This window comes from Brachyistius frenatus, unplaced genomic scaffold (assembly GCF_029030835.1).
Source record: "Brachyistius frenatus isolate BFR_SWC_R1_liver_20210118 unplaced genomic scaffold, ASM2903083v1 Contig_34, whole genome shotgun sequence".
Lineage (NCBI taxonomy): Eukaryota > Metazoa > Chordata > Actinopteri > Embiotocidae > Brachyistius > Brachyistius frenatus.
Window position 1 is genome coordinate 48036 of NW_027210633.1, and position 25918 is coordinate 73953.

General features: G+C 41.8%; 1 protein-coding gene across 3 annotated transcripts in view; it reads right to left on the reverse strand.

Moving 5' to 3' along the window:
• Positions 1 to 23326, reverse strand: part of LOC138622034 (cell adhesion molecule DSCAML1-like) — a 53531-nt gene extending 30205 nt beyond the window's left edge. Inside the window, exons 1-3 of one of the 3 annotated variants that reach the window (XM_069700473.1) lie at positions 23104 to 23326; positions 13604 to 13924; positions 11077 to 11223 (exon numbers count right to left, since the gene is read on the reverse strand). In XM_069700473.1, the coding sequence (XP_069556574.1) occupies positions 11077 to 11223; positions 13604 to 13924; positions 23104 to 23326 (691 nt within the window). The remainder of the gene's footprint in view (positions 1 to 11076; positions 11224 to 13603; positions 13925 to 23103) is intronic. The other 2 variants (XM_069700474.1, XM_069700475.1) reach the window with 2 other exon arrangements.
• Between the last annotated feature and the right edge of the window lie 2592 nt (positions 23327 to 25918).

Here is a 25918-nt window from a genome sequence, read left to right on the forward strand (position 1 = left end):
TGAATGGACCGTCGGGGACAGACATAAAACCGATAGTATGCAAAAGACGTCGTTTGCGTAGATATAACTCAACACAGCGCTGCAGAGGCGCCGTGTCCCCCCCCGCCCCTCCACCTATAAAGCCATCCTAACCAGACAGGCCGACGATGCTGCATAAAGCTAAATGGACCATCTCAGATAGAGGCAGCGCTGAGGAGATTAAGCATCAGTGGAAGCATCAGAGGAAACGAGGGATGGAGGGGAAAGAGGGTGGGCGGATAGGAGAGAAATGGGGAGAGATGTAGAAATAGGACTTCATTATTCATGACGTGTGTTTCATGTGCTTGGTGACATCTGGGACAGCAGTGATAATGAGAGTCCCGGGAGAAAGAAAACGCACACACACACACACACACACACACACACACACACACACACACACACACACACACACACACACACACACACACACACACACACACACACACACACACACACACACACACACACACACACACACACACACATCCCAGTACACAGCACCATGCAGAAGCATGCCACCACGGTCCAAACACCTACTCTTAACTGGGCATCCCATTGACTCCTTTTGAACTGCTGATTGTCTGTGCAATAAGGCTTAAACACTGAAGGAGCTCAGTTCTTTACAAAAATGTCACTCAGTAAAAGTAAACATCAGGCGGCGCAAAAGACCTCGCCCCGCCACCTTGTTTTGATTTAGTTGCAGATAAGAGACAAGGCTGGGAATATGGTGTGTGTCTCCCATTGTGTGTGTGTGTGTGTGTGTGTGTGTGTGTGTGTGTGTGTGTGTGTGTGTGTGTGTGTGTGTGTGTGTGTGTGTGTGTGTGTGTGTGTGTGTGTGTGTGTGTGTGTGTGTGTGTGTGTGTGTGTGTGTGTGTGTGTGTGTGTGTGTGATGCAGTGTACTCCAGCTTAGCCCATGGCCTGGGGCAGTGAGCTGCATTAGCAGCACTGAGTGAGCTGCCTGGTCCCTCCCTATTAGAGTGCTGGTGGCAGAGGAGTGTCACTGCCCAGCATATATATATATTCACACACACATATATATATATATATATATATATATATATATATATATATATATATATATATATATATATTTATATATATATATTGATGTAAAATCATACCACAATAAATATATATATGTATATATAAAATACCAAATGCATGTAAACAACAATTTAATGGCTTAGCTAGTCAAGCAGTAGCTTATTTTAATCAGCAGCTCTATAGTGTACTTGAGTATAGTACTGTTACATTACACAACCTGTAAAGTTTGCATCTGCACTCCATCTGCCAAACAGGAAGAAGGCCTGGTCAGCTTTTCAAAGTTCAGCCTGTACTGCTGAGGGTGCTAATATGATCCAACTATGATATGAACCATATGGACATTTGAGTTTGTGCCTTCTCCTTGTAGCTGCATTGTTTTCCTCCCTCAGTCCACATAAACAACAGACTCTGAATTGCTTTTAGGTGTAAGTGGTCTCTGTGTGTGTTACCCTGTGGTACACTGGTGACCGGTCCAGGGTTTATTGAATCAGCTCCAGCCTCCGTCCAACCTTGCTCCATACAAGTAAAATAGATAGTCACTTTCTGTTCTCTGGTCTATTATCGCTGAAGCTGATCATTGATGAAGATCATTCAGTTGCTTCTTGTTGTTTATATTTCACCACCGCTGTCTTGTGCCTCCTTCTGACGGCTGCCTGTCCCTTGTGCCCCTTAAACTCATAAGTGTGCATACTATACTGTGTTATATGTCCTATGACTGCATTTCCCATGGACCATAAACTTCACACGTCATTGTCTGTTAAGCAGGACATCATCCCATTATCCGTACAATACTGATATTTAATTTAGGCGTGAAACAGTCCCAGCTCAGACTGATCCTAGAAAATAATGCCTGCTATTTGTTTCATCCTTGCGGTATATATTCTGTATGTGCTCTATTGTTTACTAAAGTCTTAAGTAGGTTTGGCTGTAGAGAGAAACTGAGGACTCTAACAATTCAAATGCTGTAAAAATGTTGAATTATTGACTTGCTTCCACGCAACATCTCCTGTGTACATGCTAATCCACAAACAACAGCTGAGAGACATCAAAGCACCCTTTCCTGTCTCTCGTATTGAGCCCGCCGCTGCATTTCAGATCTGCTCGCTCCTCCGTTCGCCCTTTCCTCCCGCTGTAGTCAATCAGCGCAGGCCATGTTGATCTGGCCTTTATGTGCGTTTGGACAGCTTATAGTGAGGCAGATCAATAGGTCTGATTAAGAGGTCATGTAGGAACATGGCATTTGGATGACCACCAGGGATCCCATTTGATCCCCGATCATGTGTCCTTATGGTCTCCGAGCAGCGAGCAGCATTCACTGAAACATCATAAAAAAGAAATCTCTCCTTCAGGGTTACAAAAGTGTGAAATTGATCTCTTCATGCCAGAATCACAATGGATGTGTAGATTTTGAACTTCATTAATAATATCTGATTTTGGCACATACCTTTAGTTTGTAGTGAACCTTTTGTTATCTCAAAATCAAATGCTTATTACACGAACTGTAACTTTGGTTAGATTTCTATTACTCTTTGTTTTAATCCCTGTAAATCTGATCAAAAAAAGTTAAAAAAAAACAACATTCAGGGTGAAATTGGGGGAACCATGCTTCAACCCAACCAGTTAGGGAATTTTAGGGAGCCAAGATTAGAAACAAAGTCACTGCTGTTCATAATGACAAAAGACATGTAGACAAAGATGGGAAAATCAGAGCCCAACTTCTTCTGCTGCGATCGGTTGAGTAAAATGAGTAAGCATTTCCTTAAATACGATTTCTTAGTAGAGCCCTACTGTAATCTCCTTGCGCTAATCCCTCGTTCGCTAGCCTAAACAAAAGACTGGAAGAAAGCAGGAGAAAAGGGGTAAAACCTCTTTCCTTAAATCCTATTTCTTAACCCAGTCCAGGCTACATAAACCCTCCGACTCTTTTACTCTAAGCCCTGACACAAGCCCTCCTGCTTTCACTTTCCTTAATGACTCACGATGTGGTTAGAAATGCAGATTAACAGCTATCATTTATGGAGCCAGTGAGGACAAGTTAGTTAGTTACTTTGACTACATAAAATATAAAAAATACCAGTGATGAAAATCTTTTGATCACTGAGGAGTTGAAGTGAATGATATGGTCTGTAGTCTATAGGAATTAGTAATTATTTACTTTTATAAAAATAACTGTTCAGTGCTTTTTTTTCTTCATGGTACATAACTTCCAACAGTCCAGTCCTGTTTAATTATTTTATGACCAGTTTACCCGGCTGTTGACTGTCAGGCGGTGGAGCTTCGTTGTATCTACTGCCTGTTCATAGACACGTGTCAAAAATTGGAATAAAATTATAGGTTTATTATTATTATTATTATTATTATTATAGTAATAAAACATATATCCTGATTTCTGCCGTGTTTATATTATAATACTAATAAATAATGTTCTCAAGGAGAGATCAAAAAGTTCAGACTGTTTCTGTTGCGCAGGCAGAAGCAATAACCTTTGCAGGTTAAGTTCCTCAAAATTGATTCTTTTAATACATCAGCACCTGTATTATGTGTGTTTGTTACGACGTGGAAGTGCACATTTCGCCATGGCCTTGAAATTTAAGCAGACAGTGCACTTTTACCAACTTTCCAAGTTTGACACACAGTTTTATGTGCGCTCTCTGCACAGGTCCATGGTGACATCGCAAATGCGCACATTGTGTACACAAAAATGAGCATGACTCAGGCGCTGATGTTGATCAAGTAACATAACTTGGAAAAGTGAAGGTTATAGCTTCGACCTGCTCCGTGCACATCGCTGCTGTTTTGTAACTTTTTGATCGCCCCTCATACGTAGCACATTTCTTAGCAAAATTACACAGTGCCTTCAATGGGAAAAGAAAAAAAACAAAGGCTTGGTCTCATTTCAGAAGGTTTACCTCTTTGTAGTTTTGGTATCATAACCAAAAGAAATTATGACAAAAGCAGCAAATGAGACTGCTGTTTTAATCATCTGTCATTTTTCTAAGCCTGGTGATTTGAAAATAGGAAAACAAACTTCCCAAACTCTCCCTCTCTGTCTCTCAGCTGCTGTACTCTCTCACACTGCCTGGCTTGAAGGGTGAGATAGTGGCCAGATTCCTGCCAGAGTGATGTGCTCGCAGGGGCTTTCCCATCTTTCCCTCTTACACTGAGTGACACTGATACACTGATGCACTGTAAACATGCCCACACGTGTGTGTGTGTGTGTGTGTGTGTGTGTGTGTGTGTGTGTGTGTGTGTGTGTGTGTGTGTGTGTGTGTGTGTGTGTGTGTGTGTGTGTGTGTGTGTGTGTGTGTGTGTGTGTGTGTGTGTGTGTGTGTGAGATGGAGACACAAAGAGTAAAAAGGCAGGGGGTGGGTGGGGAGGGTTGAGCCGCAGCGATAGAGCGTGTGCATTTCTGTTAAGTGCACGTGAGCAGGCGCGTGTAGTAGTGTGTAAATAGTCAATAATAGCCGACACTTGTCAGCCCTCTGCTCTGTACACACAAAGCCCGTGGTTCGGCCATTGTTGAACTCCGCCTCTCCACCCCAACCACCCCCCTCCCCCCCTCCTCCCCCACAACTGGGCCTCTCAAGCAGAGATAATTATGTCTATTGTGCCCCTTGTGCACGCAGACAACACGCACACACACACACACACACACACACACACACACACACACACACACACACACACACACACACACACACACACACACACACACACACACACACTTGTTTGTGCTAATTAACACACCCACTTGCCTACTGAACCTAACTGAGTAAAAGATGGCTGCCAGCACCCCATCTGTTCCTACCCTGCTCTCAGTCGCTCGCAGCACACTGGGGCAAATGTGAGAGGGGCAAAAATATCCAGAGAAAGTGAAAGAAGAACTGACACTGAAGTGATACTGACTTGTTTGGCTGAATTTCTTTCCCCGTTGTTTTGTAGTTGCAGGGGCAGATTATTTTTGCAAGAAGTTGCTAATTATTAAGTTTTGATTCTACTGCCATATGTTTGCATGTGTATGTATAGCGGCACCTTCATCTGCATGATTTAGTCCCCCCACTAACCACCCATGGCCTGCTGTGTGCCACATGGGACAGAGGCAGGGGTAGACGAGGGAGAGGTGAGACAGAGGGATGATATGAGACCCAAGGGGGGGGGACACCCGATGGGGGTTATGTTCCAAGAGCCCTGGGGATGCCACGTGCTGCCCCCCACCCCTCCCCGTCCTATTCGGTCACACAGCGTCCTGATGCACCCATGCAAGGCAGCCCGAGCACAACAACAGGGCAGCCATCACACAGAGCAGAGCAGAGCAAAGCAGAGCAGGCCGCAGCCTTAATGTATCCCGAGTTAATGTTTAATGAGCGCTCCATATTCAGGCAGCTTCACGCAAAATCTGAAAATGGCTTTATTGTGTTACTTTTGAGGTGTGTGTGTGTGTGTGTGTGTGTGTGTGTGTGTGTGTGTGTGTGTGTGTGTGTGTGTGTGTGTGTGTGTGTGTGTGTGTGTGTGTGTGTGTGTTTGGAGGCTTGTACAGTTGTACTTACGAGAGGCGAGTGTGCGTGTCAGACCTGTGTTTACAAGAGTATGCGGTGTCCCAGACAAGTGTATCTATTAATGTATTCCTGCTCGGAGTGCACAAGCACAGATTTACAAACAGACATCGTGTCCTAACACACTGCTGCTCTCCATGAGGTCCCTCTGCCTTTGTCACCTCTCTGCTGCACCTGTGTGGAGCGTTATGACACGAACTTTGTAATTACTGGGTGGAAAAGCTGTTTTATGCACACATGGGAATAAAGGGGCTCTATAAATACACATGGACATACACAACATATTGTGAATAGTTCAGATATTTTACTGTTATTAGATAAATATATTCTAACACACAAACAACAGCTGAGAAACATCCTAATTACGCAAATGTGTATTTTTTATATTTTTTTATTTTTTTTATTTTTTACACTTTGGCATGTGTCAAATGTTAAAAGACTAATCCATAAATGGATCTATTGTGTAAATAATTAACAGATAAACTGAGAAAGAAAAGTGGAGAAAGAACGCTGCACACCTCATCATCATCATCAAACTCTGTCAGTGTGCAAATGAATCAGCTACTGCTGCTTGCTTATCCAACAAATTGATCAGCTCAACTGTAATTTTCTCTGTGAACCTGCTGACGTCCGGCAGGGACCCGAGGGGCAGAGGATTGATCTGTAACGCAGCCTGTAAGTGACCTCGCCACCTGGTGACTCCCATTAGGATCCAAGTTTGCATTAAGGTCTGATAACTCAGCATTTACACACTGACAAGGTAAACACAGGTTCTCTTCACCTCGCCTTCAACAACAGGGTCTAAAAACTGGACTGATGTGATTGAATACTCCCCTTTATTCACAGCTTTCTGGAAGTGTAAACAGTGTTTAATGATATACAAAATCACTGGTCTTTATGCAAAACATGAGCCTGTCCTCCTCCAAAAACAAATCTATATTCTTTTGTGCAGGCAGCTTTTTACAGCCTACGGATGTGTTTTAAAGTTAAGCGAACTGTAGCAGTCGTATACATAATCACAATCTGGTTCCCTGTAGAAGTGACCCTGTTCAGATGATGTCCACATAATGTGATTTTAGGCAGCGTGCTGGATGGATGGGTCGATACAACTAGTTTGTTCGCTTCCTGTTTCTGACCATGGTTTTTTACTGTTCACTTCGTTTTTTTTACTATTGCCATGAGATCATTTGGTGCACAAGGCTGGTGCTTGCTTCCTATTTTCTACAACAAGTTGGGACAGTTTTTTTTAAATCACTTTTACTTTTGCCATGAAGGCGAACATGGTTCTAGTAATCACTTTAACCCAAACCATTATCTTTCCTTAACCCTGACTAAGTGGTTTCTGTGCCAAAACCTAAGCAGAGGTGCTGATTTAGGTGAAACTCCTATGGGTTGTATTTGAGGATAGGACCAATTGACCTGCTGTTTACAGTTGTATTGGTTGGGGGACTTGTTGCAAAACACACCTTGTTCAATTTGAATGAAGTACAACAAGATGGAGTGAAAGCTTGAAGTGTGACTGAATAAGAAAATGAAACAATGACAGTAGAAAAAGTGATCTCTATGTGAGAAGAGTTTACTAGACCTGCGTCTTTAATCTCAACAACACATTGTCATTTCTTCCCTTCTATTTGAGCTTTTCTGCACTCAGTTTTATGGCCATGTGTATCAAAATACTGGGCAAATACATAAACAACACCAAACTGTGTGGCAGGTGGATTAGATGGAGCGTGGTTGGGCATCTTCTGTGGACCACCATGTGGCTGCAGCCATCTGTTGGTCCAGTCTCTATTCATCGGAGCCACTCATTAACTTTCTGCCGGTCAGACTGACAGCCTCGATCCATGAGCTGAACCCTCTCTGTGTCCCACTGTTGTTTTTTATTCCCGTCCACAAACCCTCCATCCCTCTGTCCCCGCTCCAACTCTGCTCCTTCAGATCACTGCTCAGACTAGCAGGCCTCCATTGTCTCATGAGGGTCATACACACACGCATACACACACACAAAGCTTAACTACAGGGATGGTATGGGATAGGGAAGTGTGAGGGAAATAGGTCAGTCTGCCTGCACCCCTCCCCTCTTAAACCCCCTTACTGTCCTGGCTGGACAGGAAAGTGGGACAGCCAAGGGGACACACACACACACACACACACACACACACACACACACACACACACACACACACACACACACACACACACACACACACACACACACACATGGACACACAATGCTCCAGATGGGAAACATGTGTGTTTGACAAAATGGAACCTGTTGGGGTTCAAAGGCCACGGCTGCGATGTGTTATGTCATCAACTCAACCTTCAGACCAGTATGTGATTGTGCTACTGATCAGAGTCTGCCCATAATGAGTCTCCAGTGCAAAAGCACAGGTAATACGTGAAAATAAAGTAGACAATTTTATATTTTAATTGAAAGGAAACGGGGCAGTCGAGTCACTTGTGTATTCTTAGTTTGTATTCAGGTGGTGGAAAATCAGAGAGGAGAGCTACAGGAAGGAACTGTGGTGGGATTCAGCCTCGGGTCAGTGGTGGCACAAATGTTGCTTTGAAGGTGGAGGATTTGAATGCTTTCCTACCTCTCATAGAATTCAAGGCATCAACAAAATAAAATCTGTAATACATTTTGAAACTAATATGGAGATGAGCTCCATCTGCAGCACTCAGACATTTGTGGCATTGCTGGAAAATAGATTTTATTTTTCTTCTGTGTTGCAGCCATGCGACTGGCCAATCAAAGCCCACTCCGAGACAAAAGATTGTTTCAAAGATTCAATTGAAAGAGTTCAGTGATGGCTGAATGCTTTGACTTGCTGTTTGCGGTGGATTTCAACAGACAATGTCCCTCTTTATCAATAAAAGATAACATCCTAGGCAGAGTTGTTGCTATAGTAGATGCAGTTAAGAGGATCTGATCAAAGTAAAGATTAGTACAGATCAGCTGTGTGAATATGATTGTTTGTTAATCACTGTTGTGTGACCAAATGGCAAAGAAATCCACAAAGTTTCCCCGCCCCTCCGCCTCCGATTTATCGGAAGGAGAAAGTAAATAAAATGGTGGCATGAACCTTTACACGCTGGATTTAACTAACTGCAAATCAACTGCAACTCCTCCCGCTGTGTTTCTTGAGCCAACCTTAGGAGGTTGTGATAGGCAAGACAGGCAATCAGCCACTCACTTGCATGCAGAGAGCTTTCAGTCACAAAATCAATTTCAATTTTCACATCTTCATTAGACCTATCCAGACTGTCCTTTGTCGGCCAAGTCGGAGCAGAGCGAGGTGGAACGAGAGTTTGAGTTGGTTAACTGAGGAGCAGAAGATCAGCGTCAGTAATGTTTTACTTTGAGCTCTTTTTATTACCACATGTATCTTCCTTATATGGATATTCACGGCATGTGTCCGTGCGCATGTATGCTTATGTTTTGTGCATCCATGTGACAGTGTAATCACAATATTCAGATTATGATCCGTTTGTGCAGACTGCTCTGATTGGCTGTACGGATGATGAGGTCATTGTATTGATTAGCGGGTCAAGGTTGAAAACAACCACACTGCGAGTGTTTGCTGTGCTCGTGTGCGCGCTGCCGTCGTAGGGAAACGAACGTCGAGTTCAGTGAGCAGCTCGTCATGTTCAGCATCTGATCCTCACACTCACTGCTCATCAACTGACCTATATACCCCTAATTACACACAGCAGCCTCATGACAGTATACGCAGAAACACCCCATACAGAGAAACCATAAATCTACACACTGAGGACCGGCACATCCGAACTAGATCAACTATATTTATGGTCAGTAATCAAGGGAAGTCATATTGTCACTGTGAACCAAATGTGACCAAAAAATAGAGTGTGGAAAAATAAAAATGATTTTGCGAGTGTTAATAGCAAAAGCCAAAACTGTTGTTAACACTTAAATCAGTTTTATGATGATACAAAGTTTGTTGTAAGTAGCGCCCGACTGATAATTCAACTGATCGAGATTGGCTCATCACAGATATTGGCATGTATGGCCGACATGAAAACTTTTTTTTTTAAAGAACATATTCCAGAAAAAGATGCTTTCTCTTTGTGTTTTTACAGTTCTTTATAATTAGATTCCCAGTGATTTTTACTACTTTAGTGCACTGATGTCACTCTCGACAATAAAATGTAAACTATCTCGCTGTGTCAAAATAATTTGATGTCAACATTTGAGATATCATTGCAAAAAGTATGTTTATTTATAATGTACACACATTATATATATATATATATATATATATATATTTACAGAATATCGGCCCATGTATCGATATCAGATTTTTTTTTGTACTCCCTAATATTAACATGTACGCCAACAGTCTAATATCAGTCCAGCTCGAGTTGTAAGCATGTTTTGGTGTTGCCACTTTCTACCAGGTGGGTGACTAAAGTCAAAAAAATAATGCAGAGTGCATTCAAACATTACAACACGGCACGTGAAAACTGAAACTGCACTTAAAGAATACACTAAAATGTCTGAAAATGACAAACTACTGTGACCTCGGTGCCTGTATATGTGTGACACAGTGTCTGTGTGTTTTGCATACATATGATATAAAACGCCATCTGCCAGGACCTGAGGCCATTCTTGCCCTACTACCCTCCTTGCCTCTCTTCCTGTGGTTTGTTTTTCTTTTCTAGCTCCCATCCCTCTCCCTTACAGTTATTGTAAAGCAGCAAATAATCGCGCATACACCTCAAACAAAACAAAAAAAATCACTTAATAAAATGCACATAATGTATCTACAGAGCCAGAAAACAGACATAAAGATTTAACTCAAAATTTGTGTGTTGCACACACATTCACACACACACACACACACACACACACACACACACACACACACACACACACACACACACACACACACACACACACACACACACACACACACACACACACACACACACACACAAATGAGGTTAATGAAGATGAATGTGGGGGCACAGTCCTATTGACATCCTGTGTCTCTAATTGTGGCCCTGTTCTTCAAGGACATGGTGGCAAGACAAGCAGGGAGTGGACAGAAATAGATCTGATGAGGAGAAATTGTGGAACAGTCACGCGACTTGGAAATAGAGTCTGTCTTTCGTTTTCTTTAGTGTCAAGCACAATTAAAAGCAGGACTGACATTAGCCAGAGAAAATTGAATGTGATGAGATACGTGCAGAATGGAAAGAAGAAGAAGAAGAAGAAGAAGAAGAAGAAGGAGGAGGAGTGGAACCAGATCAGTGATCCAGAACAGTGAGTAGACAGAAGACACGAGTTAAGAGTTCAGTCAAACATAGAGCACAGCGGTGCATCAACCGGCCTCACACACAAACAAGAGACACACACACACACACGCATAAAAGATAAAGATACCTAAATCCAACACCATCAAATTAATCAAACAAATTCATTCCTACCTGGGACAATTGAAACGGTGTCTCTCTCCCACGACACAACGCTGACATACTCCTGCACGGCGGCGGGGATGAGGCACTTGAACACCGCTACGTTGCCCCGCATTGAGCGCTGATCCGCCACACGCACAGTGTAGGGCTCCCTGAAAACTGCACAGACACACAAACAGTATTGTACAAAGGTTAGTTTAAATACTATTTGATGGGCTTTTCCATCAAGAATCAACACATTAGCAGTATCTTTTTTATTACAAAAGATGTGATATTGATTATTTACACAAAATATCCCATACGTACTCCATCCAGAAGATGTGTTGACAGTGTATGGACATCATTAGTACAACAAGATAGTGGTATTAGCCCTTATCCGAGACAAAACAATAATCAACCACATTTACATCATCAAAAACAACACATTAACACTCCAGAGCAAAACAGCCTTTTATCAATTACAACAGCACTCCACGTTTATTCATTGGAAATTACTAGACTACTTTTATGTATTGTTTGAACTCTAATCCTGCCTGTGCTTTCACCATAAATGCCACAAGCCGCCATTAAGCGGGATAATCATGGAAATTATTTTTCTAGCTGTGGCGTGACATCATCATGCAACACTGATTCATTGTTTTTTCCCAGAACTTTATAAGGATACGACAGAGTGAGCTGCGCACATGAAGGGTTATTGGTGCTTCGGTTTATGGAGGTTCATGCAATATTTTACACTCTGTTGAATGAGCTGGGGCTCATTAGCAAAATCACATGAAAGCTGGGACGTATCTGAAGGTTGCTAAGAAACTGGTTCAGAATCCCTCCCTGGTAACAGACACGATGACAGCATGCATACATTCCTGCTGCAAGTAGGAAACACATGCAAGTGCTTGCAAATTTACATCTTGTTTAAATAGATGAATAGGGTAAACCAGATCTGTGGCGTTCTTTTGAAATTATATAATCAACCACCTCTGATGTGAATTTGCTATGGCCTTGTAGTTAGCACAAGACCCAAAACGTCCACATCCTGTCTGAGTGGAACTTGCACACCAGAGCTGCCAGGGCTTGACAGAGGCCGCTGGCTGCAGGATGTTTGGTTCATGCTAATCCCTCCGCTCCTGAGGCCGGGCTTTTGGGTCATGTGGGAATGAAGGCAGCAGCCGGCTGGCATGCAGCTCAGGGTCCTGGCTCAAATCCTCAACTTGGCACAAGTATTAGTATTAGAATGAATATGAGTATTAGTTCAGGTCGGTGTTGGGAGGCAGAATATGAAAACAGATGTTGATGGCAGGAGCGAAGGGGGAGGGACCGACTGGCCTGAATGAATGATGGGAAAGAGGGAGGGAGGGACAATAGATGCAGTGTATCTATAATCCAGCTGTAGTTTGATCCAGCTGTGGTTTGGCACGTCTGTTCATTGGGTAAATTTCACTTTCTTCTTCACGTATCTCTTCTCAAGGAGCCCAAAACCCCAGACGTACTGTTTTACTTGAGATGAGGTCTCGCTTATTAAAGCAGCCTCACATGGTCTAATCAATGGAAAGCACCAATTAGGTCTGTTAATGAGAGATAATTAAAGAAGTGTGCTGTGGCTATATTTAGCCTGGCACAAGAGGACAGTTTGAAGAACGAGGGGAGCTGGGAGGAGAAGGAGGACAGAAAAGAGAATATGATGGCAACAGAGGCAACTTCTGGTCAAAATTTCCCAAAATAGACCACCTATAATATCTGTTAGTCTTTATTGATTGATCCTTTATTCTAATTGGACTACAAATAATAAAAAAAAATAAAACAGTGTATATTGTCCCAAATGAAGGCCTGACATATTTCTTTGTACACTTTAATGTATAATTTAGTTTATACAATAAAATTCTAGCGCCCACACGGTGAATTGCTTTTCACACCTTGCAAACCTTTAAAAGGCATTGCTTGAGAAAACTTCAAGTGGATGTCAAGTTCCTGGTGGCTTATGTTGTACTGACCTTTTTTTAAAGTGAAGGACTGCCAGCAAAGACGAGCCAGGAAGAGGATATAACCTAATGTCACGATTTTCCTCCTTATCTGATCTGGTTATATCCTCTAAACAAATCACAGCAGAGTTGCTACGTAACTGTAAATACTGTAAGGTCTGTGTTCTGGATGTCATCCTACCAGATGAAGCTGAAGGGATCATGTCGGTGTAAAGCGCAGTGTTTCCATCACCAGCTCTGGCAAATAGGTGTGAGCAAAGGCCGAAGCCTGATGTAGTATGTGATGCAGATGTTCTCTCTGTAGACTGTGTTCTAGGTCAATCTGTGTTCAGGTCGAGACGGTCTATTTTAGGACAGGTGATTCTGTGTGTGGGTTGGGCTTTTTGCAGCTGCCAATCACATCTGCTCTACTTTATGCTTTCACAACTGTCTCTTTTTCTTGTTTTTGGTCCATTTCTCACGATGTTGTGTCTCACTTTGACCTTTTGCTCCATAACACCCCCCGTTTTTTCAGTCTTTCTTTGCTCCAGGGCTCATACCCTCCTTCACTGTCCGCCCCGACTCACCAGCTTTGATGCGGATGTTGGGGCTGCGGATCTTCCCGGCCTGGTTTTCGGCAGTGCAGAAGTAGTCGTTGTCGTGGATGTAGCTGTTGTAGGCGGAGGGCGAGAATGGGTACAGTTGTAGGGTGCCATTGGCGTGCACATGGCGGATGTGGGGCACGTCGTAGATGTCGTCGCCGGTGGCCAGGTACCAGCGTAGTATGGCACTGGGGGTGCCCCCTGCTGGACAAGGCAGGGACACCCCCACCGAGCTGGAGTAGGTTACCCTCTGCAGGGAGGCATTCACAAAGTACAGCCTGGTAGAGCCCACATCCTCACTGTGTACTGCAGGGGCAAACAGACAACACATCATCACTTAACAAGGCCGGAGTGGAATTGAAAGCAACGAGCACCTGTTATATGTTCTGTGTACACACACACAGCAGTATGACTGGATTTCACCACCATTGATTTAAAGCCATAGGCATCAAAGTGATAGACAAAAGTTGGACAGAGTGGGAATGTCCTTCAAATGTGTTGTGAAATAATCATAAAAAATGTATGTCAAATGTCCAGCTGCAAACATCAGTCATGTGATGCAGAAAGCCAGGGATTTGGGCTAAAGCCTGTGATGGTTTAGGTGGATCGGAGGGGGGAGGAGCCTTTTACCTCCGTACAGTGTGCACACATACACAAACAAAGACAAACAGAGAGTGAGCGGGAGAGACTGAAAGGAAAGAGAGAGAGAGAGAGAGGGAGGGAACATGCAGATAGGTTATGTGATTGGAATTTCTATGCCAGACGCAGAGATTTAAGTCTATTTAATCTCCTTACATATTTAACACACAGACACACACATGCAGACACACTCTCACAAACATACACACACACACAGGAATGTTATTCATTGGCACTCAGATTAAACACATACACCTCCAGTAGAGAAAGGAGAGTGAGAGAAGGAAAGAGGGGGTTTCTTAAATTTGTGGTCAAGAGAAATTAGTGGGAGGGGGACACTGCTGATGGACAGATGTGGATGTTAACCACTGCTGATTCTGAATTATGTCACCTTATACAAACCGTCCACGACATGTTCACCCTCTCGCAGCTGAATGTAGCACAGAAAGTCTTTAAAACATCACTGGAGATACTAAAAGGACCTGATGGAGGATTTTGAGCCAAATAGGATCAAATTAGCACTCAATGTGTTGTTCAATCCACATCTCCACACCTCCATATCACTCCACCTTTAAATGTTGCTTCCTTTATTTAATGAATGTCAACATTCATTAAATAAAACTGATCAAAATAAATTATTTTTTAGGAGTGCAATCTGCAAGTTTGAATTTATTAACATCACATTTGATTACATGAAATACATACATATTTATTTGAGTGTTATCACTGACTTTTGATGATTGTCTTAAAACAGAGCTGCAGGTGTTTTGAGAGTCCCATCATGTTTTTAGAGATACTCTTTGTGCTTTTTTAAGGCTTACTAATTTCATATCTTTTATATGTTAAGCACACTTGTTCACTGCATATCAACATACCCCAGTCCCGTGTTTCCAGTTAATCATTTCATAGACTATTTGTGGTGCAGTTACATAACAGCTGTGATGATTTATTCTGTCCAGGAAACATTTGTAAAACTCTTCATGGAAAATTATATGAAAAAACTGAAATGTTGAAGATTGAGCTCTCGAACTGATTAGTAAACAAGTACTTAAAAAAAAAATAATAATTTAGCTCCAAAATGAATGATGAATCAATGAAACTAAAACAAAAATAGATAACATAAAAAGTTATTGATGATATAAACTTTAACTAACAGTTGTTTTGCATCTTTATTTACTAATTGATTAATCATTTTGCTCTATGAAATGTCTCGAACTAGTCATTACAGTTTCCATTGATTTACTACCCGATTAATTGCTTCATCTTTAAGGACACAAAAGACAACAACACACACATCAAATCAATTTTGAGTCCTCTGTGGTTCAGATCATCTGTTGTCAGACAGACTTTTCTGAGTGTGTTCTTCAGTTAAAACACACTGTACTGTATCTTGCAAATAGTAGAGAGGTAAAATAATATAGCAGAAAGGACAACAAGCAGCACTTATTATCATAATCCCAGCAAATTGTTCTTATCTACAGTATCTGGAGATATAAGTTTTAATACTGAGATGGATATTTACATTGTTTGTTATTGTTAACTTGTGCTGTAAGTAAATAACAGTCTTAATTTAGAATAATCCCACGTAACGAAAACATCCCTGTTTTTCACATGACGTGATTTTTACAGCTGCTCACGGCAGAAAAACCCAAAATAGTTCAGAAAATAAAAATGCAAGTGAACAGGGAGCATTAAAGTTTTTGATATAGTTGCAGAGGATCAGAAAATTCATCAGATATGAATGTAGAAAACAAAAAGATCATCTAGAGCACTAAAACCAAACACAAGAAATCGGGAGTGAAAACAAATATTGTATGTGATCGATGATGCGTCTCTTCAGTCGGCCCATCCGAACACTTTGCTTAGAGCAAAGAGTTGTAAATGAACCATGGCTCCGAGCTATGGGTGATGCTGACAGACAGACATTAACAAGTAAAGCCTGGCAGAATAAATCATCACCATCAACAGTATCATTGTGCCGGCACTAAGCTCAGTGCAGCAGATCGAAGCAAGACGCAGCTATCTTATCCGTCCAGGGTGGTGAGTCAATAATTCTGGCTTCCTTTTTAAAGAAGTGTCCCTGGTCTGGAGATTGATAAAGCTGGGCAGCATGTTACAGATGGTATGTGAAAATGTGTCTGGCAGTCCGGTGGTGGGCTGCAAAAACCAGGTCAGACTCCCTCCCTTCTGCAGATTACTGATAATGGCCCCTGAGCATAAAGCCCATATTAAAGATTGCAATATCTATAATCTCCCAATGGGGGGACATCACTAAAGTAGAGGAGTGAGGGGGTCACCCTGAAAGCTCGGGGGGGCTGGGCTGCAGGAGAACCTCTCTTACAGTAGATTATATGGCCTGGGGGCCTGGTCACTGGGGGGGGCCAGGAAGCACTGGGACTGATGGAGCGGGAAGTGGAATAGAAAAGGGATCAGAGCAAAGTCCCACCACTCAGAGCCTGTCAAAACCAGGCGACCCACACACACACACACACACACACACACACACACACACACACACACACACACACATGCGTACACATAAATACATTAACATACACAATCCAAATGCAGCTCTCAGTGCTCCGTCATGTTGGGAGGAGACAATGTGGGTTGCCATGGTGGTGCTGGCACTTGAAAGCTGTGACTGAATAATCAAAAAAAAAACAATGCAACAATTTAACCTAACAACAGTGACCCACTGAGCAATCTAAATTTAGAAACCCCAAATTCTGTCGGACTGTCTTAAATATCAGCAGGTTGCAAATGCTGAAATGAGCAAATATGTTAAAATGGAATAGATGCTGAAAGTGTCCTCAAAGTAAACACAAGCAAAGTATGCACCACAGTTTAGTAAGAATTCTGAGTCAACGTCTGACGCACCAAACACTGCAATCATTATCATTTCACACCGGGTGCACTCCAAAGCCCAACTGGCAGAGCACTGGTTTGTGCCGGACTGTCAAGAGTTTCCACTCGATTTAAAACCAATAGATAAAATATGACTGTTCACTTGTGCCAACTGGTATCAATGGTTTATGTGGCAAGAAAACAAAAAGCCAACAATGTACCAGCAACATTGCTCATAACAAAGACTGCATGGTAAACGTGCCTGCGTTATTCTCAAGGCTTGTAAAGGCCATGTGGAATATCTTTGCCAAAGATGATAACCAAGGTCAGCCAGTAGCACACTGTCCTCACACAACTGTTGAACATGTTTATACTTTTAAATCTATCTGATGTTAGTGTGCCTCAGCTTTAAGCACTGGTTCAATGTCATATTACACACAGCCACAGACAAACTGAGCCATTACGCCATTGTGACCACAAGTGCATCAGAATGAGAAACTATTCCCCAGGTGTCTGTTTCACTTAACAGCTCAGGTTAAATTCAAACAACGGAAGGATCAATTAAAGGTTCATTACAGTGAAGGTTGGGTGTTGGGCCACCACTTTATAACCTGCATCGAACGTCTTCTTGACTTCTGATGAAAAGGCCAATATATGTTATTATTACAGTCTTGAGGGAGATTTTTCTCAATGTGCATGTTGTATAGTTAGCTTGAACAACCCAACATGCTGTCAAGACTAATTTACAACCAGTGGCCAGAGTGAGTATACATCTGGTAATGGTTAGTATTTTTACACCTGTTTAAATTCAAAACACAACAGCCAGTGTTTGGATAAAATATCACAGGTGGCAATAAATACAGCTGATCGTGGTTACTATAAAACAACAAAAATAAGATTTGAATAAACATGATCCTTTACTTGTTATCCATCATGTTTTAGCATCCCTACATTAATCAATGAATGAATTATGATCTGTTATCACAATAGATAAATATGTTTTCAATAAACTCACTATAAATTTTCCCAGAGCCCAAGGTGAAGTGTTTACATGTGATGTTTTGCCAGACTAACGGTCCAAAACTGAAAGATATTCTGCTTACAATAGTAAACACAGACGTTAATTACTGAAACAATGAATCAATGGCCAAAATGGTCAGTGACCATTTTTTGCTGATTGACAAACCAATTAATTGGCTAAACATTTCAGCTTTGTTACTCTATATTGGTTCAATATATAGAAAAATAATTATGAAAAACTGAAATTTGGCTTTAACCGTTTCACTCTACTCTTTCGCACACACCTAATGTCCCTGTTCATTTCAATGACAACACTTTCCCCAGTGATGTCTGCGGATCTCGCCCCACAGCAGCATGTGGACAGTCAGTACTCGAACAGCAGTGTTGGCCGAAGCTGTGGAGTCTCCGTACTGTTGCTGCTGCAGTTCACCTGCACCCAGGAGGCTTCATCAACCTCGTTCAGACACAGCACCACAGAGAAAAGCAGCCCTCACTGGAAGGTGTTGGAGCGCTGATGGCACTGCTGGAGCTCAAGCTTAGGCTGTCAGAGACGCAGCCACTATTTTATACATCCTGCCAGAGAGCCACGCATGAATATGTATGTCAGGGAGGCAGAAGTCATAACCTATGCAAGGTTTCATCATGCATAATGCAGCCGATCTACGCCTCTCCAGGATGTGAGTGCTCACAGGAGTGTGTGTGTACACACACACACACACACACACACACACACACACACACACACACACACACACACACACACACACACACACACACACACACACACACACACACACACACACACACACACTCGACGTTCACAACTGTATTTTGGTGAAGAGGTAAACAAACTCCAGACCCCACTTCAATGTTTCACATTCACACATTTCCAGATGTTCCTGTGACCAACCACAGACATATTCCATCCACACTTACCAATCTCCAGTAAAAACAGTTTCTCAGCATTTAGTGATATGAGACGTATGTGGTAAAGGTCAAAAGTAGGATTCAACTTAGGAGAGACATGTAGAGAACATGTACTTCAGCCATGTAATCTATGAAAAACCCTTTCCCTCATCTTTTGGTATTTTGGAAACTAGACTGCAGCTCCCGCATTCACTCTGTGCCATCTCTTCATCACTTATCCATCGGATGTTTTTGGGAAAGAAAGTTGTGAGCTCCGTTTTTGATGAGGGGACCACGGGGTTTGCAACTGTGTGTGGAAACATGAAGCAGTACAAGAAGCAATGGGAGGAGGCGCACTGTAACAGGGGGTGTGAATTGAATATCGGTGCGATACGGGGGGGGGGGATAAAGATAGGTGTAAGATTATGGATAATCCTCAGGGGTCTGGCATAAGTAGGTGGTTGGTGGGTGGAGAAGTAGGGGGGGAAGGTTGTTGAGGTTACATCTAATCAACGGAGGGGTATCGCTGTTCCCCACCCACTGTCTTTCTGTACACCCTGTCCCCAACAATCTGCTCCGCACCCCACCCACCCACCCACCACCACCACCAACCCCCCCTGGACTGTGCTGTGTCAGTAAAAAAAAAAAAAAGAAAAAAAAAAAAGTGTGCTACTTCAGCAGTCCCCTGGGACCTGCTCCCCCTCACATCAAAGCAGCCAGTTTCTCTCTTAATGTGAATATCAAATCTGTGGATCACAAGTCCCAGCACAGTCTGCATAAACTGCCCCTCCCCCAACCTTTAATTCTGCCTAGTGATGAGGGAGAGAGAGGGAGGGGAGTTACTGCGAGAGGAAGCGATGGAGGGAGGGAGAGATGGAGATAGAGAGAGAGGGAGATCCAACAAAAACAACTACTTGCTTCAGAGATTTGACATTTGCTGAACACTCCCTCCTTCTGAAAATGTGCAGCTCCAGTATCCAATGAAATTTGGAGGAGGTCTGGCTCAATTTAGCATCAGTGTGGTGTTACAGAGTTCTTGCTGGAAAAAAAAAAAAAAAATCTTACTGTTGATGCTGTTCATTTGCATCTTGTTTCCCCCTGTTTTTTTTAATTGATTGCTTCTTATTCATAATCTCATTTGGGTTTATAATAGATTTAAGGGGCGAATGGGAGCGCAGGGATGCCAGTGACAGAGCAGTGACGTCCTGTTGGTGAGATGGGAAGTGCAATGAGCCCCTTTTTGCTGCTGACAAGTCTTAACACCAGCACACTTTACTCGTCTATTGACTGCAGATACTTTTTCTTTGTTAAATTGTGAAGGATAACTGATATTCATGTTGTTAGATTTAATTGAACAGCTGCATTTTAGAGTTAAAAGTGTCGGGATCTATCTGAACAATCATTAGATCAATATATTTTTGATTTAAAAAAAGGCCTTTCATAATACATTTTTGTATATTTAAAAAAATAAATAATTGGAAAACAGTTCTTTCATTTTTAATTAAAAGACTGAGAATCAAGCCGTCCGAGCCCCTAGAAAGAACAAATTACAGCCAAAATCACACTGAGAGCTCGTTATTTCTTCTTTAGCCCCTTTTGAAGCTGGGTGTTTGTGCGTTCTTAAATGTAAAATTAAATAATGCCAGGTTTGAGCTGGTAAAAAATGGAGGCCTGTGCCCTGCCTGAGTAATGATTGGCACCCCTGTGGACCACACAGCTCTGTCACTGAGTGGTGCATACAGCTCAGATTGCAGCTTTAATTGTGCAGCCTTGCAAAGGAAGCACAGGGAATTAGACTGGGGAGGAAGAGGCGATATTTTTGCATATTTCTTTTCGTAGGAGGGTGAGCAGTGGAGAGAGCAGGGACAGGAATCACCTTGCTTTACACACCTCTAATTAAAATTATAGCCTATCATTTAATTCTGTACAAATAATTTAAAAATTTTTGTTTAATTATTTAGATTTTCTATTTAAAGTGCAAAATAGGCCAAGAGCAGGCCTGTAAATATTCAACTTAATTTCATTCACTGCTAATTAACCACAATTACTGTAAGTATAGGTATAGCCTGTGAATTTAATTTAAAACGATTAAAACAAAACATTGATTTTTGTTTTGAAATCATCAGGTACAAACCCCAATAAAATCCCACTTTAATTGGCTACAAATTGATATTAAAAATATGCATTACGATCTAATCTGTTCACATTTTCTTCTAACCCTTTACTGCCTCCTAAACTCGAGTTTCTGACGTGATTCAGCATCATTTTTAAACAATATTCTCGTCAAAATCTGAAGGCTGTGTTTTTTTGAGTAAAGAATGTATTTTTATTTTTATTTATTTTTTATTTTTTAAATAAGTGAACTCTCAGATTATGTCGAGCAGAAATAATATTCAAAACATTTAACAACAGAACCAAGAGGGGCGTCCCCGCCACTTGTCCTCCTCTATGCGCCCGCCTCCACAAACGGAGAGACAGGAGCACCGCGCGCACGCGCTGGCACCCGCGCGACCACGTCCGCGGGGTCCAGGTGCGCTATTAGTGAGGAACATGACCGGGCAAGTCTCTAATCTGCACCCACGCCCCCGGAGTTTCTCATTTGGTGAAATAAATTTGCGCATATTAATATGATTGCACAGAACCCGGCAATTGTCTGAAATCACGTTTCTCAAGTGGAATAAGTGCTATAAATCAACAGCAAACAAATGCAGTGAATTTAAGAAGCCTGAACACAAACGCAGGCAATACATATTTGACTAATTACTAACTGATATTTACCGATATATATATATATATATTTTTTTTTTTTAAACAAATAATCCAATCTAAGCAAACGCCAGAACTTCAAATGATAAATGGCCTATTTTGGATCGTTTGCACTGAAAACGGCCATATCCCTGCTTCCAGGCAATTCACCACATCCCTGACTTTTTGATGAATAAATGTGCATTTTAACTAGGCCTGTGCTAATAAGGACAAAACAATGTGTAAACACGTCTTCAAACAGGCAGGCTAAAGGCCTGGGAAATACTCTAATGTCGAGATAGTGTTGAATTTCTCATATTTTCGACGCAGATTTGTTCAGGATTATTATAATGCACTGTAATAGCAGAAGATCAACTTTGCAATAGGGTCAGGGATTTACTGTGTACTGGACAAGAAAGAAAAATGAATCCTTTTAAACAAATGGCATTTTACATTTTCAGACAACATGAACCAAAAGGAAAAATCCAAAAGAGCAAATGAATTAAGTAAGGAGGACAAATCTGAATACACTAATTATGGCCTTTATGTGGGTGTAGACCTATTAAACTAATAAGGCCGTTGTTGGAGAGAGAGGGCCTTTTATTTGTCATTCAATTTTAAAAAAAAAAGGCAATAATTTGTCACCACAGAAAAAAAAGAAGAGGAACTAAAAACCCTTAAAGTCTCATCCTAAAAATGGGAGCATCTCTGTGGAAGCGAGCGCTTGTGCCAAATTCAGTCCATCAAAACAGCTGCAATTAGCAGAGGCTACACAATGAAAGCATCAAGATCCCCCAAAATGACAAGCATCTACATCAAAAACTTTACAGAGAGTGCAGTATTTTGAGAGAATTTCCTCCAAAATTGCCAATCAATTTCTATAATTGCAGGCCGATACATGTTTTCATTTCTGTCTCACCCTCCCTCTATTTGCACCTCATTCTCCCTATTCAGCCATTTTACATATTCATAACAGGAGTTGGTAATGCGAAAACAATCCGTGCTATCAGCACCATCTGAGGCATCAAGGTCCCCTGCATAAAACCACCAAACACCCAGGTAAATAAAAAATACTTCACACCTTTACTTTCACAATATTTCTACTTGTTCAGCCGCCGCAGTTTTGTACATTTTGATTGAAAGAATCATTTTCAGCCAAATTCTCCATTGCACTATAGTCGATGAAACACCAAAGCACATGCATCACTCAAAGCTCCAAATTGATGATAGTTTCCATTGTTACTTTTCATTCCAACTTAAAAACAGTAGGGCTCCAGCACTCAGTGTGCAGGGTGTGAAATATTCCAGGCATTTCTTTTTCCTCTTACCTTCTTGGAGAGAGTACAGCAGGAGTAAAGTTACAAGCCACATGCCATAAATAGCAGGTATATTTTTCAGGAATATTTGGCAATCCTGGCAAGTGTGAGGCGCGTTTTTTTGGCCAGGCGGGTCTCCGTGCTGGACTGGCGACTGTGCTCCCCGGAGGTCTCTCCAGCCCTGCTGCCCCGCTAAGCATGGAGGGGAAATGAGAGGCGCCTCAGCCCCGCCCATGTCCCCTCCTCTCCTCCCAAGACTACCGTGCATACAAATCCATCCTCCCTACACTTATATCAAACACCGCGGCGGATCGACACATCACCGCAAAGCCGAGGCTTGATTTGACCTGGACATTTTGCATTTGCTGTCCAGTTGTGTCCAAAATGTGCCACGTTGTGTGTGCGCTGGAACTCCGCAGACAGATCTGCTGGCACCTTGGAGAGCGCACCCACCTGTGCGCCCCGCGTTTCTTTGCGCAATATGGATCTACAAAAGCTGCTCGGACTGGCGCAGTAAAATGTGTTAATATCTTTTCCTCTGAGTTTGGGCTTTAATCACAGGGCTGTGAAGACAGAACAGAGTAGCCCACAACTGTTTTTCTTTGTCTTTCGGAGCCATGGAACGTGCTTAGACGTTTGCGCACAGAAATGCACTGCAGATAGAGAGGAGGGGAATAGTGGGGTGTGGGGCATGACACTTCCAAACAGCAGGTAAAAACCCAGCAGGTAAATTAAACCAATATTAAAACGATTAAGAGAAGCCTGGAAGGACAGTGGTCAACTTTCTAGCTTCCCCTTTCGCCCTGATCTCTGTCGCGCCTGCTGTGAAAAGCTCCACTGCATGAACACAAACGAATGGAGGAAGGCAAGTTGCAGGACACTCCCAGTTCATAGAATATTTAAAGTCACTGTGGAGGCTAGTGGTGAATCTGAAAAGTGATCCTATGCTGCAAAAGCCGCTTCAGATCCAGTTGCACTGCAGAAACCTCTGAAAGACCAGTCAAAACAAAACAAATAGTTAAATACTGAAATCAAGAAAAAACAAGTTAATTCACTGCCAAAAGGTGTCTGACTATTAAATTCACTTCACAGACGACTGAAAGTGAGAAAAAAACATTATCAAGTGTTATTTTAAAAGAGCACGTAAAGTGATATTAACATTGTATTGGTCTCATTTACATGTAGCAATTATATTCATACGTCTCAGACACTGACCTGTTTTGGCAACTGCGTAGACTGAGTCTCATCATTTCGAGAAGATTTCCCTTTTTTCCGCAAAAAGGTTTTTTTTTATTATTATAAAAATAATTATTTCATTTCACCATTTATAGTTAATCCGTTCAAAAGTCAAATAATGTAACATTTTATGGGCTTTTAAAAGTTTTCACAACCAGCCCACTCTGAAGGAGAGCCTCAGTTAACAATCAACACGGTAGAGGTGGCAATATGGTAAATGATCTGCGTGTATTTCACGCCCGGGGGTCAGCGGTCACTCATTAAAACTTTACCAGCACTTCCTCTCCTCTTCTTCCTCTTCCTCCTCCTCTGTACTGTCTCCACCGGCGGCTGCGATCTGATCTGAGCTGAGATTTAAGTTTGTTACTGCACATGCGGGTCACTGCTGACATCTGCTGGTCGAATTTAAAACTGACATGCAAGTGCATCCATTTCTGTGATTAAGAATGAAATGACCTTGTGGATCTAGATGTTTGATGATAATGATAACCACGTGGCATTATGCAGTGGTAATTAGATTGTAGATTGTAGAAAACTCTGGTAGAGATATATTTGCCTACAGCAAGTCTATGTGGCTCTAATAATAATAATCCCAAAAAACAATACTCAAAATCTGAATGATAGATTTCCTTTTCTAAATGCAGTTTCATTAAGTTTGTCATACATGATATTTTGTGTCATATAAATAACAAAATAGAGCGACATCTAGTGATCAGATTTGGCACAACAAGATGAAGATCAGCAATGACTGAAGCTCACACAGCAGACGCATGTTTGATACTTGCGGCATCTAAGATCAAACATCTATGACCCAAAATCAACAAGATTTTATTATTGTATTTTCCTTTTTGCGAAATCCCAAAATACTTTTGCAAGCAGGAATACAACGTATTTGAACTCAATAATTTGTATTGCCTATATGCGTGTTCCTCCAACCAATCACATGATCACAGACTTCTCACACTGACCCCTCGATCATCAGAGAAAATAAGACAATTTAAAATGGCAATTTACAGAAAAGCACATGATGATGTTGTTCCCCTGTTTCATCTGTATGCTCGTGCAATGACTATAAGAGTAATCAATTTATTTTTATGTTTTTGCAAAACACATGTTAAAAAAAAGATCAAAATTAGTGCAGCACAGGCCAGGATATGTTGACCTTTAACCCCCTGTATTTGTTAAACTTCAAAAACTATAAACAATAATGCAATTTGATAGGATATTTTTAAGCTTTGTTCAGGCTTTCCACTAAAAGTTGATAATGTCCAAGCCAAGTTAACCCTGGTGACATCACAAGGGCACATTTCCTTAAATTTGATAAAATTCCTCCAAAGTCAAACTAGAGATTATAATACTGTTTTCACATTATGAGTAATATTTTTTATGACTACAAAACTGTGTAAGTCACTGTAATCAGTGCATTGCTCCTTTAAAACAGACATAGTTTATCATTATCTTTTAATACCAGTTTGCCTTTGAAATGTTGTTTTCACTGTTCTTCCCCCCTCCGTCCAGTAGAAGGCAGTGTCGTCAAAGATCTAGTTTGGTGTGGCACCCTCTTCACGTACAAACAGCATGACAAGACAGA